Source organism: Pseudoliparis swirei, chromosome 19 (assembly GCF_029220125.1).
Source record: "Pseudoliparis swirei isolate HS2019 ecotype Mariana Trench chromosome 19, NWPU_hadal_v1, whole genome shotgun sequence".
In the NCBI taxonomy this organism is placed as follows: domain Eukaryota; kingdom Metazoa; phylum Chordata; class Actinopteri; order Perciformes; family Liparidae; genus Pseudoliparis; species Pseudoliparis swirei.
In genome coordinates this window covers 15,689,808-15,703,689 of record NC_079406.1, presented here as the reverse complement: position 1 = coordinate 15,703,689, position 13,882 = coordinate 15,689,808, and the positions used below count along the sequence as shown (strand labels likewise).

Here is a 13,882-nt window from a genome sequence, read left to right as displayed (position 1 = left end):
TCACACGTGTGGACGATAGCACCGCGTGCCTAATGTTGTCGGCAAGCACGCGGCTGCCCAGGAGATTTGGATGGAATCCGTCGCGCAAGAAGAAAGAGGGGCGGTTCCAGAACAGATTAAAGTTGTCAACATAGTCAATTTTGTGGGAGGTGCAGGTTGATTGAAGCCAGGTGTGAAGGCTGAGAGTGCGACTAAATCGACCAACTCCACGATCCAGCGTGGGGAACGGACCGGATAGAAGAATAGACCTTCCACAGCTGTTGAGCATGTCAATCAGGCGGATGAAGTCTGCTTTCAGCACCTCAGATTGTTGGCGGGAGATGTCATTTGTACCAATGTGCACTATTATTTTGTGGACCGTAGCTGGGAGAGAGATTAATAGACCCGGGAGCTTCCCGATGATGTCGGGGACCGTGGCTCCAGGAAAACAGTGTGTGACAGCGTTGACAAAACGGAGGAGTCTGACAGTAGAATCTCCAATGATAAGAGTCGTGCGAGGGATGAGTGGGGCCACAGTGGCCAGACCAGGCACGTTGGCCATGGCGTCATTTGTTGTGGAAGGGAGGACGATGTCTAATTTGGGGAGATGATCCTGAGTTGGCTGGAGGCAGGAGAACCGCTAGACCGCCTGGCGGCCATCAGGATTGTGCGGCGGGCAGAGGAGGACGAAGCCCGTTGCTTGGCTCCCTGACCAGAGGTGAACTGGACAGACGGTCGATCGGTCCTGGCCGCGGATGGAGGGGGCAGCGAGCGAGGCAGAGTGTGTGAGGGGGGGGGAATCGGACTCTGGTGGAGTGTTGTGAACAGGGAGTGAGGGGGAATTTTGGACATCAAAATGGAGAATGTATTGCTGGTGGGGATTTGGGGGATGAGGTGGATGTGGCGAGGCGGAGTTTCCCACCAGGTTTACCCGACAGGCTGTTAACCAGGGCCCGGGAGTGGAGCTAGTCGGAGGTGGGTGATTGGGTTGAGCCCCCTGCAGGGCCCAGCGGTCAGTGGCCTCCAGGAATGGGACAGTGGAGTCCAGCTCGCGAACAGCTGAGGTAGCGGCAGCGCGGCCCACGGAGACCTCGGAGTCAGTGGAGACGGCCTCGGGGGCCGGAGCCACGGCGTCGGTACAGATGGATAACAGGGAGTCGAGGATCAGCTCGTCATCCCTGATCTGGTGTAGCACGGATATTCGTCCTTCCAACTCGGCCACTTTCTGGGTCAGGCGGAGGCAGCTGTCGCAGCCGGATGGTGAGGCAAGTGAAGACATCACTGCGTTCGGGTGCAGGAAGTGGGCTGGTGGGGCTGTTGGCTGATGTCGTTCAGAGCAGCTAAGAGGGAAAGGTTCAAATCCTCAGGATTTCTCGTAACAGTAAATAAATATTTCTGTATTACATTGAGCAATAATATATTATTATTAAAAATAATAATAAAAAATAAAACCACAGCGTATCCTAACAACGACAGACCACATAAGAGGATGCGCCTTTTATACATTTAACAGTTATACCCAACGTAGTGCAGCTCTGTTTAACCCTTGTGTTGCCTTAGGGTCATTTTGACCCGAATCAATATTACACCCTCCCCCCGCCTTTGGGTCATTTTGACCCGATTCAATGTTTCACCCTCCTGTTACCTTTATATTTACTAACATATTTTACCTTTTGGGTTCAATTCGACGCCAGCAATTAAAACCTCCAGAAAATTATTAGAATTAATATTGTTTTCCAAGTTTAAGTGTGAGGCACTTTATGTTTGTTTGTTGACTACCGAAAGAACACCGACATTAAACATTGAATGGGGTCAAATTAATCCTAACGTGGGGGGAGGGTGTAATATTGATTCGGGTCAAAATGACCCTAAGGCAACACAAGGGTTAAACAGATGAGGGAATCAGAATCAAGTAATGCTGCTTCCATGTGACACTTCATGTTAAACTTTTAATACATTTTGTAACTATTAAAAACATATGTTTCACAAACATGTTGACTATATAATAAAGATTTATTCTGATGGAAATCATAATAATAATTATTATTATTAGCGTTATTGATAATGTCAGCAGCATTTGCATATTCCCTAAACAACAAAGTGGGGTTCATAATAAATTAGTTAATTTAATAATTATTAATTCATAAAGTTTGGGCGCCTTTCACAGCTTTTTTGGTGGTTAATTAAGCGACAGTTGAGCTCTCGGCAAAGACATTTATTCAGGACGTCGGTGTTTGTGAATAAAAAGATGAATAAATGGTTCGCGATAAACAGCGTGAACGTATTTAATATAAATTAAACCACGCGCGTCATGACGCACAGTGAAACATGGCAACACAGTAACCTCTTTGGTTTATAACTCATTATTCTCCCGTTCACGAGGTGCACCTCAGGGCGCGTGGAGGATGCTGGAGGCAGCGCGCGCTCTGCGCTGCCATCAGTTAACGCTACTTAAAAGATCGCTCTCTTGTCCCCCCGAAAGCAAAGCGCCGCAACAACGAGCACAGTGCATTTTAATGTTAAATGTCAAATAAATCACTTTAATATGCTAAAGTAAAGGAGCAGATGTGTGTACAGTAAGTCCCGTTTCAACCGGCACAACAGAGCAACTCAGGGTCACGTGCATGTCACGTGACCGCTGACGCCCGAGCGCATATGGAACCCATCGAAAATGTTCCAGGCGCCATATTTTTTGTGTAATTTCCAAGTTAAACGTCGACGTTTTGATGCCTTCAAACCAGAATCTCAGGGATTTCGATGCCCTACACTAATTGTCAACACACTCCGCACATCTTCAGCAATTTTCAAGACAGTCTGCAGCTCAAATATTATTTTACACGACGAATCATCGACTGAGGGTCACTTTTCACAACAACAAAAATTCCCCACATTGCCAGACAACATTCTAAACCTTAAAACTCAAAAAGTTTCACTGATTTCTAAACTGAGAACAATTTTATGGATTTAAGGGGATACATTAATAATATAATTGCTAAATTAAATGTAAAAGGGGTCTTACCTGAACAGTTATGGTCCAAATCACAGCCCAGTCCGTTCAGCAAGGGCTCGTCCTCGGTGCTCGTTCAGGGTCTCAGGGTCTCTCGATGTCGTGATCTCGTGTCGTTCGGTTCGCCAACAAGTTTTGTATCCAGCAAAAAGTCTCAAGAAGTGCAAAAGTCTCAGAGTATCCCTCACAGGTTTGGGTTCACAAGAGAGTCCACGAGGGGTTCAGCTCATGTCAAAGTCCAAAGTGCAAAGGGGAGAATCCGAACGTCCGCGGCCTTTTTATTGCCTCGGTCCGGTTTCCATGGCATTGACGTTAGTGCACGTGCGTGCGTGCGATTGAGCAATACAGAGAGAGATATTAATTATTTCCCCTATATTTTTCTAATGTAGATTTGATTCATACGAGAGTTATTATTATTATTATTATTAGCATTATTCTTTTTAATATTATTATTATATTATTTCTCAGTGATCTGTTGCTATTCAGTGCAGCTGTATGCACTGTAAAGCCAAACAGGATGCTAATTATATTATATATTATTATCTTATTATTTAAAAGGGACCATGAGTTAAAACATAAATGTCACCATTTGATGCACTGTACCAGATTAGCTGCAGATCATTTGCATATGTAGTCCCTTGACAGACCATAACAAACATAAAACAATAACAAACAGTACATTTACAGGATATGTGAACAACTTGACCTGCTGTTGGCATCAGAAGTAAAAGTCAGGGGATCAGTAAAGGATAATCCTCTGCGGATCATGAATGTCAAACAAAATATATCATCTAATATTTGCTCACGTATTTCAGTCTGGGGTGGACCGATTGAGCCTCTGTTTGTGAAATACAAATGTGATGCAAAAAAAGAAAAAGAAATACTTTCATACTTTATTGTCTGTGGTGTTTCCTCAGGATGAACAGTACAAAGCCAATGTTATAATCTGCGAATAGACAGCATGTGATGAATACATGGGCTATTCAGGTGCCTCTAAATAGTTGACATAAATATGTTATATGTATTAGCCACACAAACTTGTATTCCCACTGTCACACAATGATGCCACAAGACTCAAATGCGGCCGCAATCAGGTCAAGGTAAGTTGACTAAATGTATTTGTCCTAATGATGACTAGGTTGTGCAACTAGTACTAATGTTCATCTTTTCTTCACTTTCAGGTGTCTTACTGAGTGTCCATACTGTGAACTAATATTTATGACTTGAATAAAAAATATTTTCCAATGCTAAGTAGGTTTGTTTTCTTTAGTTGACTGGTTACTGAAACAATTGTGAATTGTTTTTAGCTTGTTCCTCTTTACATGCATCTACTTGACAGACAGTTTAGGATATTGCATATAATAAAATGAATAACATGCAGGAATTGACATTGCTTTAAAATGACTGCTGCCTGACAGGCTCTCGTTTGTTTGTTGTGGGAAGCGACGAGTACAAACTGGGAAGAGGCCTGTGGGAGCTTTCAAAGGTGTGGTTTCAAATGTGTTGGGAGACCAACAGAGGCTGATGTACTGGATGAGAACCTTGCTGGTTATGTGTTGCTTCATTGGAGACAACCTTGTTAACATGGCATGTTTGTCCATTTTAATTTACTTATAATGGGACGTTTTTTTTGTCCTGCTGTTGGGTCAAGGTAATTCTTTTTCAGAAGAAGAATGACCAGTGGCACTTAAGATTGTTCCACTGAAAAGTGTTTGATATCAAGCAGGGACCTTTTTTGTATAGCTATTGCTTTTTATTTTTTGGCATTAGTTCAGATTGTTCGCATTTTAATGACATTTTTCCAGTTTTGTTCAGTTTGCAGTAAATGGGATAGTTTCACCTTACAGTTCATCATTTGAAATGCAAGACCAGCAACTCGTAAACTTTATTAATTTCTAAAGATTATTAATAAATGAACTATGAATAAATTGACAGCATAATTCAAGCCATGATGAAAGCATCCACCCTGGACCCCTTTGACAATTAACAAACAATACAGTCTCAAGAGGTTACTCACTTTATCAATATTTAAAAAATGCTTTACATTCATTAGTTGAACAGTGAATGGTTGGATCTGAGCACTGACCCTCTCAAGCTGTGGTCAGAGACATACACACATTATCAGACAACTGCTCTTTAAAACTACAATCGTCAATACATTCAGCAATTCATCAAAACTCATAGACCAAGTGTTGTTTGTGAGGGCTAGGGAGGAGCAAGAGGAAGCACAATGACTGACATGATAAAGTTAAACAAGGAGATAAACGGGATGTTTCCAGTCTGATGGCATGGTGGCGTAGAGCGGAGCGTGATCTGATTTTATGAGATTGGTATGTACGTTGGAGTATGTCGCCGTGCAGAGGTGTTGGGATCTGAGGGTTCGGTAGCTCAGAATCTGGAAGGTCCAGATAGCTGAGTCCAAAACCACATATTAAAAAAGGTACTTCAAGTCACTATAAGAATACATGTTCCATTGAATTACAGAAAGGCAGATGTGACAAAGGCCCTCAAATGCAACACTCATCTGATTTGAATGAATTCTAAATTCTCTCCTAAATGTCGTAAAGCTGTTTGGCTCACGTCGCTCCACCGTCTCTGTACAATGGGGCCATCCAGTCTCCCTCAGCACTGTTTCTTGTGAATAAAGTGAGAAATATGCACACTACTCTCATAAATTAAATGTATTTACCACATCTAATGGTGTAACGATGATCTTGATATCCTGCAGCTGCTGCACCTGCAGAGCGTGCCACTTCTCTCCTCCTTCCTGTCTGCCTGCAGCGTCATTCAACTCCTCAGGACTTTCAATTCAGTTTATTTTGTATTTTCCAGAATCACAAATTTGCTTCAGAGGGCTTTACAATCTTTACACATATGACGTCCCTGTCCCAGGATCTCACATGGGAGCACAAATAAATCTTTTACAGGAAAAAAGGGAAGAAACCTTCACGAGAGCAACAGAGGAGGATCCCAAAGCCCCAAAATTATGACTGAACTCCTGCATATAATAAATATATTACTGCCAGTTGTTTTACGATTTCATAGTAGGTTAGGCCGGATGGATCCCCAGCCTAAATCGGGCGGTGGGGGTATGTGGCAGCGAGGTGTAGTTGGGGTCAACTGTGGAGGTGTGTGGGGGAGTGGCTCGAGGACAGGTGCCGGGAATGGGCCTAATTGGCCCCAGATGTGGGGGATCTGGTTGATTGCCCCTCAGCTATATAAGCTGGAGGGGAGAGGTCAGCAGAGCAGAGGCACAGTCTGGAAGTAATAAAGTATATTCCCAAATATAACCTCATCGGTTGCTTGTCCTTTGGTGCTGGGGGGGGGGAGAGAGAGAGAGAGAAGGAGGCTGCTGCACCTGATCAGGTTCAATTGGAGGCCCCAGAACCCTTTAGATGCTGTTGCTGCTTTGATATGGAGAATTTAGGAAGAGCTAAGGACTCTTTACACTGGACCTATGAGTTCACTCCTAACGTCTGCTTTTAGTGAGGCAAGCGGGGAGGATAAAGTAGATGCTGATTATTATTATATAACTGTCATTCATCAAATCTAGTTTTAGAGCTATAGCACTGACTGCTATTACTTTGATTATGAATCTTATCTGCTTGGTTAATCGAACACAATGATTTACACAGAGGAACATGTGACATTGAATTCTAACCCATAAGAACCTAGACCTATTTCTCCTTCAAGAAAAATGATGGGGGACATGATAAAACGGATTAAATAGACCACATAATGCACATTTCTGACATTGTTTAAAAAAAAGTGTTAAATAGTGTATATATCTGATTTGTTACATGTTATGTAAGCATTTTCTGAAGTATAGTATTGGCTTCACAGTTCAACCTCAAAACAAACTTTGTGCACACAGAGATAACAATATAAAAAAGTTAGTTAATAAGCCTCCCAAACACTGATAACAATCATTATAATATCAAATGGAGGTAACGACTGTACATTCAAAACATGCTTACTGTCAATGTGTCGTCCATCTTTACGCCCAGTCCGTGAAGTAAAGTCACATTAAAACACAGCTGCTTTAACTGTTAATGCTATGGCGTCCTCTGGCGGACAGAGAAGGAACGACACTCAACACTTGTAGCTCCAGCTGCAACCGTCACGAAAATTACATAAATTACGTAATTTGCAATTACGTTTGACGGAAACGTATTTCTTCACATTATTTACTTTCTTTTGGTGACAATACATTAATTAAAACTCGTAAACTATCACCACCTTATCACCACCGTAAGAAAGTTATACGTGTCCATTAAACTATTACACTTTTTATAAAACGCTCATGTATCCGTGAGATCTGTAGCCGTACCATCAAGTTTGTATTTCAACATAAAACAAATGTGCACTTTCTTTTAACCTTTCAAAATAAGACTCCGATTTATCTATTAAACGGAAGTAGATTAACACGTCTACGACCGGTTTTATTAATTTTAATCTATACCTGGAATGTTAATTAAAGTGTTCTGTCGGGCGCTCCTTCCTCCTTCGCATCACGTGGGCATAACATTCATAAACTCTTAAAGGATTTACAGGATCATTGATTTTCTTTTCACTAAGTTATCTGATACGTACATCAATCTTTTTACAATATTTTACAATTTCAGAGTGTCAAAACATGCTGCTCTTTGCTCAACTTTATAGTAAAAAGAGCAATATATTATATATATTTGTATCAGTGTGGACATCTTTAGGTCTTGTCTATCTACAATTTATATATATAAATACAGTATATGTATTTTATTAGTTTGTTCTGTGACATAAAAATGGCTAAGTAGTCCTTTTACTCTTTTGGCTACTCAAGATCATCCAACTAAAATACCATTACCACCAATTATGGGTTCAAATTACTTCACGGTCCAACATTTGTATCTTCCTGCCACATTTTTATTTTAATGTGCATGAAAAATTCACAATAAATGATTCATGTAGAAAATTGACACACATTGAGCCAATGTTTTTATATAAATATATATAAATGTAGTTTGACTTGCCTACAAAGTTTCAAACTGTGTACTCTGCAATGTTAGACATTTTAAAAACAATTAACTCTTATCAGGGCGCTGCTACTGTTGTGCTAAATGTTCACACCAACACACAGAGGCAGCCTCACACACACACACACACACACACACACACACACAAATAAGTGAGGAGAACTGGCATAAGGCACTTCCCTCAAAGTAAAGACAATAATTAAAAATGTTCCTTAATGACAATAGTCACACAGCACACACATACAGACAGAAACAAAAAAAGAAAGGTTTCATCATTCATTACAATTTTCTTAATAGACACATACATGTAAATCTCTCAACATCTTCTTTGTTTTTGTTTTTTAGCTGTATAAAGTCCTCTGGTTTTATCAACACACAGTGCAGCAGAAGCATAGTTGTGCTTCAGAGATTGGACCAAGAGTAGGAGGGAGTGGGACAGATACACAAGAAGGCGTTGACATGTGTAAGGGGGTAGGACAAGATAATGACAGACAGAGTGGGATTTATTTTTTAAAACATCTGTTTCGTGTTGAATGAGTAGACACACAGTTTGGAAAGAACGGGAAGTTGTAAAAGCTGGATTAGTCTGGTTTGTCCATGTATCTACTCTTATGTATATGCCGCAAGTAAAGTGGGAGGAAAAAGAGAGATCGAGAAGCTGTCATGAAACTAAAGAGAATGGTGGACCAAGAGAGCCGTACGACAGAACAGATAAAGACAATATTTGCGAAAGATGAGATGTGTCAAGTTAAATATAATTGGAATATTTTTTTGAGGACATGCAAAACAGACAAATACAGTCACAAAGTAAACGGAAAACTAATAGTAACACCGCACATTCAATTTGTGGAAGCAACTCTTGTTTTCTGTTTTACTGTCATGGCACCTCTACATTTACCTGTATTGGTTCTAAAAATGAATACATTAAAAAAAATCAAACAATTTCATTGGTCAGCCATGTTCTAAATCACATTAAAACACATACCTTCTGAAGGGATGACAACGCTTAGTCAAATGGTGCCCCAGTTTATCCTCTTACGAACACAAACCAGCGAACAACTGTTATGAATCATTGTGCACATGCCTCCTGCATATGGAAGGATTTAGACATATGGAAAAGAATCTTTAGTGTGTATTATATACAAATCGGCATGCGTACAGATTGTAAAGCCCTCTGAGGAAAATCTGTGATTGTGGGCTATACAAAATAAGGAAAGGAAGTTGTAGATTGTGTGTCTGAGCTTGTGCACTAAACTGCATGTATGCACTTCCGTGTGCATTATATGTGTGTGTACAGTCACGGTTTCCACAGCAGACGCAGCTGCTCGGCCTGGTGGACCGTGCCGATGTCACTGGGACTCTATTTCGGGACCTTGTGTTGCTCAAAAGGTCAGATAAAGAGGCATAGGCATCCTCACAAAGCAGAGGGCGGGGGTGTCTGGTGAAAGGGGGTGAAGGCGGGTATCCACAAACATAGGTGCAAGAGAGGGGGGGGGAGAGGAAGACAGGGACAGGAAAGTGGTGCAGTGGGAAGACATCGAGCAGTTTTCTTGTGACGAGGATTCACCTTCGACTGTCAGGGAAGACAGGAGTGATCGTTTAAGAGTCCTGGGGCAACAGTTGAAAAGAAAGTCTGAGTTGACCTTTGATCCAGCTGAAAAACTGAAATTTAGTGTTATTATGGATGGGGAATTGTCCTGTCAGGAGGCATCTGGGTCTATAGAGGACACAGGTCAGATTGACACCAACAACAACAACCAGGTCTGTGTGTGTTACATTTTTATTTCAAGTTGCAGCTTTAAAGTGTTCACATTTCTAAGAATGACCAGTGTCACTATGAGCACCAGGAAAAGGCAGCGAGTTTATTTGTGGCAACGGCAGGTGTTGTGTTGGGACGGCTGAAGTGGGTTTGGCTGCGCGCCACCTGCTCCTCACTCCCGGCTGCAGAGCGCAACACACAAGTTACGCCAAGTAATGCACACACACAAACACACACCGGGGGGCGTCCTGTACCCTCTGACGAGTCACCTGGTGGGACTTTTCCTGCACTCACATTTTACTTTAAAAAAAACTTTATTTTGAACGTTTTCCTTGCAACGAAGTTTTCCTGTATTTTAGATTCAGGTGTGTTTAAAAATAATTACAAAAGGAAAAATCTCCCTCTGAAAGTTCAGCCTCTCAGCTGTGTACAAAGAAGGGACATATTCAACAAGTCCCGAGTGGAGCTTCAGGTCTCACGTTACATCAGGCTCTCCAGTTTGAGGACCCCTTAATCCCCAGGGGAAAGTGTGGACACTAACTTTAGAACATCTTAAATTTTTTTAAACAGAAGTAGTGCTCCTGGAAATAATTCTACAGTCTTAACAAGATGAACAAACAACTGAAAACAATTTGAACATTTTGAGACCTGAAAGCATCTCTGCAGTGAAACAGAATGTGTTCGGCTTCCACTCATGCATGTCTTTTCATTTATAATTACAGTTTTTCAGAAACCAAAACTCTTCTTTAGCTCCCATGCTAATAAACATGCCTAATGAGGGATGAGAAGTGATGGTTTTTGATGGTGTGAACTAAGCGCCGTTCCTCATGACAGTCAATTACCCTTCAAAAGAAAATAAAAATATTTTAGTCTGCCATTCCACCAGTAACTTGGCCAAGGGGGAATGATCATACCGAGCCAATATTCACGCACCACAAGTACATCTTGTGGTAAAAATGTGGATATATTGACTCCAAATATATTAAATATATATGTTACGTCTCCTGATGGCTCGAAGTGGGACGCAACATAAGGGCAGCAGGTTTGCTTAAGTGAGGGTGTGGTCACACCAATTCATGACACGAAAAGTTATAAGGAAAGTGTTTATTAACAAACAGCAACACAGGGTCCAACAAGGACCGTCAGTGGCACCAAAGAAAAGAACTTAACAAAACCCAGATCCCCCCTTGACAGGTGCTGTGCACCCAAAAGTACAGTGGGTGGTGCTCACTCTAACCTGGGGTATTAACAACACGTAAACCTACGTTATGTAGTATGTAAACCCCGGGGTATCTCACCTGTCCTCATTGACCCTGTGCGCACAAAAAAATGGAATTAAACAAGACACAACAAAAGTAGGCTGCTACCAAATGAAACAGTAGACGTTACCACAAAAGCTCCACAGCAACCAAAGACCGACCTCCACTCTGAACAAACACAGGACTATTTAAAAGGGAATGGTTGATGGGTGATCAGGAACAGGTGTGATGATTTGATGACTGGAACCAGGTGTGCACGTCTGTGAAGTATGAGAATGACAACAGGAGGGGGAGACAAAGCAACAACACAAAACAAGACCAAAACAGAACACAATACAATACAAGTAGACCAGTGTACGTAACATATAGAATAGAATAAACAAGTATTGAAGATGATCCACAAATATTTGCAAGTATCTGGAAAAATATGACTTTCAATGACATCTCGTGTTTTTTGTTAAAGAGTTAAGTTGCTCAGTTATCACATACATGTTTGAGTTGTTATCATAAGGAACAAACATGCATTGTAACTTGTAACTTTTATCACACAGTGTCTGCTGACGGATTTATAACTCAACTCTGTTTTCTGCCGCTTGTCCTCCAGACTGATGAGCCAGAGCTGGAGGAGAGTAAAGACCCTCCCACAGGGGAGCCGGTGGAAGGTCTGAGGGTAATGAAAGTGGGCGAGAAAGGGGAGGAGGACGCGGTACGAGAGCAGAGAGGAGAGGTGGAGGCCGGTGCTGGAGATAAAGACACCACCCAGACTCCTCCATCAAAGCATGTGGAAGGCGACGCCGAAGAGGCTGAACTCTCTGACGACAAAGCCTCCGCTGATGTTGATGGGAAAGATCCCCAACCGACAAGTGGAGAAAAAGATGGGGAGGCAGAGAGGAAGGAAGAAAAGAAAGGTCAGCAGGTGGAAGAGGCCAAGAGTTGCGAGACTGAGCGAGGTGGAGAGGAGATGACAGGCAAAAACAAAGAGAAAAAGAAGAGTCAAAAAGAGGGAGCGTCAAAGGAAGCAGACGCAGATGGAAAGGCAGCAAAGGAGGCAGAGAAGACAAAACAAGTTGAGGAAGTGGACGTAGAAACAAAAGAAAAAGCAAAGATTAAGGAGGTAGAAAAGCAAGGGAAGCCCAAAAGAAAGAGTGGTCCTCCCTCTTCTTCTCTCTCCCGACCAAGACCCTCTGCACGCTCGATGAGAGCAGCAGCTAAAAACGACATCATCGCCAAGTTCCAGCAAGGTGCCCCAGAGTAAGTGGCCATACCAGTACCTCATTGGCTGTACCATACCAGTACCTCACTGGCTGTACCATACCAGTACCTCATTGGCTGTACCATACCGGTACCTCATTGGCTGTACCATACCAGTACCTCATGGCCGTGCATATTGAAATGAAGGTTTCAGTCTGAATTGTGCGATGTTGTGACATTTTTAGGACACCAACACCCCGCAACTTCAAAATGCAGAGGTCATCTGGGGCCGCGGCTACGGGAGCTACAATCAAACAGAAGATGCTTCATTGGTGTCGCAGCAAGACTCGCAACTATGACGCGAGTTCAACGCACAATCTTCATCACCACATTTCAAGATGTGTCGCCCCTTTTGGGACCATGATATTGTTACAGTGACATAAATAAGTCTGTCGTTCTTCCTGTCCTTTGACCTTTTAGGGTGTCAACATAGAAAACTTCTCATCATCCTGGAGTGACGGGTTGGCGTTCTGTGCTCTGATCCATCGCTTTTTTCCTGATGCCTTTGACTTCAGCGCCCTGAATCCTAAAGAGAGGACGAAAAACTTCACTCTGGCCTTCCAAACTGCAGAGTATGGAGTATTTAACTGCCCTTCATTTATTTCCTCAGTTCATTAACACAAACAATTTGATAATTCAAGTACTCTGTTGTCATCATGCACAACAATTACAGAGAAGCAGTTGCTGTTCTAACAGAAATATGACTCAAAATGAATGTTTGCATTACTCATAACTGCGAGAATATATATAGGTATGATAACATGTCCGCCATTTCAACATAAAAGGGGACGAGTCAATATTCTGTTGATAACTTCTTTCTGCTGCCCACACAAGGGCAAACAAATGATTGCATGTACGTAGCCTCCTTGCCCCAATGTTTTGCACATTTAAATGACCACAGCCAAATCAGTGAGGTCAGGACTCTCTTACTTTCTATTTGTACTTGTTTTTTTTTCTTTGTCTCATCTCAGTTCTCTCCTTTCCTTTCCTGTCCCCTCGTCACCTCACTCAGGTCCCTGGCCGACTGCTGCCCTCTCCTGGAAGTGGAGGACATGATCATGATGGGTAAACACCCGGACCCCATGTGTGTGTTCACATATGTCCAGTCCCTCTGCCACGGCCTCTCTAAAATAGAGAAAGCGAGGAAGGGCAGCACATCTGGTGATGGGGGAGAGGAGAAAGAGAAGGGAGAGGTGTCACCGGAGAAGGACGAGTCTGCTGAGAACCAAGAGGAGCAGAACCAGGGAGATCTTACAGAGACAGCGGGTGCTGGTGAGGAAGAGCACGCACCGAGCAGCTGTGAGATGGAGGAGTGTTCATCAATACAGTCCTCGATAAAAGACTGACTGCAAATAGAAAGACTGAAAATACCAAAAGGATGGTTTATGATTTGTGCTACTTCCATGATTAATAAGTCTTAGTTTGGTGTTGGATTGATTACTGGCAATTTTATATTATTAGCTGTATTTTTTAAAGTGTACTGTGCTGTGTTATTTGCATATGTTTGTTTTGAGATCATAAAGCAGGAATGCCTCGTTGCTCTCAAAGATAATACCATTCTGTCGTATTCTTTGTGTTGATGGGATGCACAGCCAAGAATGAATGACATTAA

At 42.2% G+C, this 13,882-nt stretch overlaps 1 protein-coding gene across 1 annotated transcript; it reads left to right on the top strand.

Annotated features, from left to right (window-relative positions):
- Positions 1-9,520: 9,520 nt before the first annotated feature.
- LOC130209693 (smoothelin-like protein 1) lies at positions 9,521-13,827 on the top strand. The gene is made up of 5 exons (XM_056439476.1): positions 9,521-9,762; positions 11,624-12,270; positions 12,456-12,570; positions 12,691-12,842; positions 13,283-13,827. Exons 1-5 carry the CDS (start codon positions 9,682-9,684, stop codon positions 13,614-13,616), a joined length of 1,329 nt encoding a protein of 442 aa, XP_056295451.1. The 5' UTR covers positions 9,521-9,681; the 3' UTR covers positions 13,617-13,827.
- Positions 13,828-13,882: the final 55 nt, after the last annotated feature.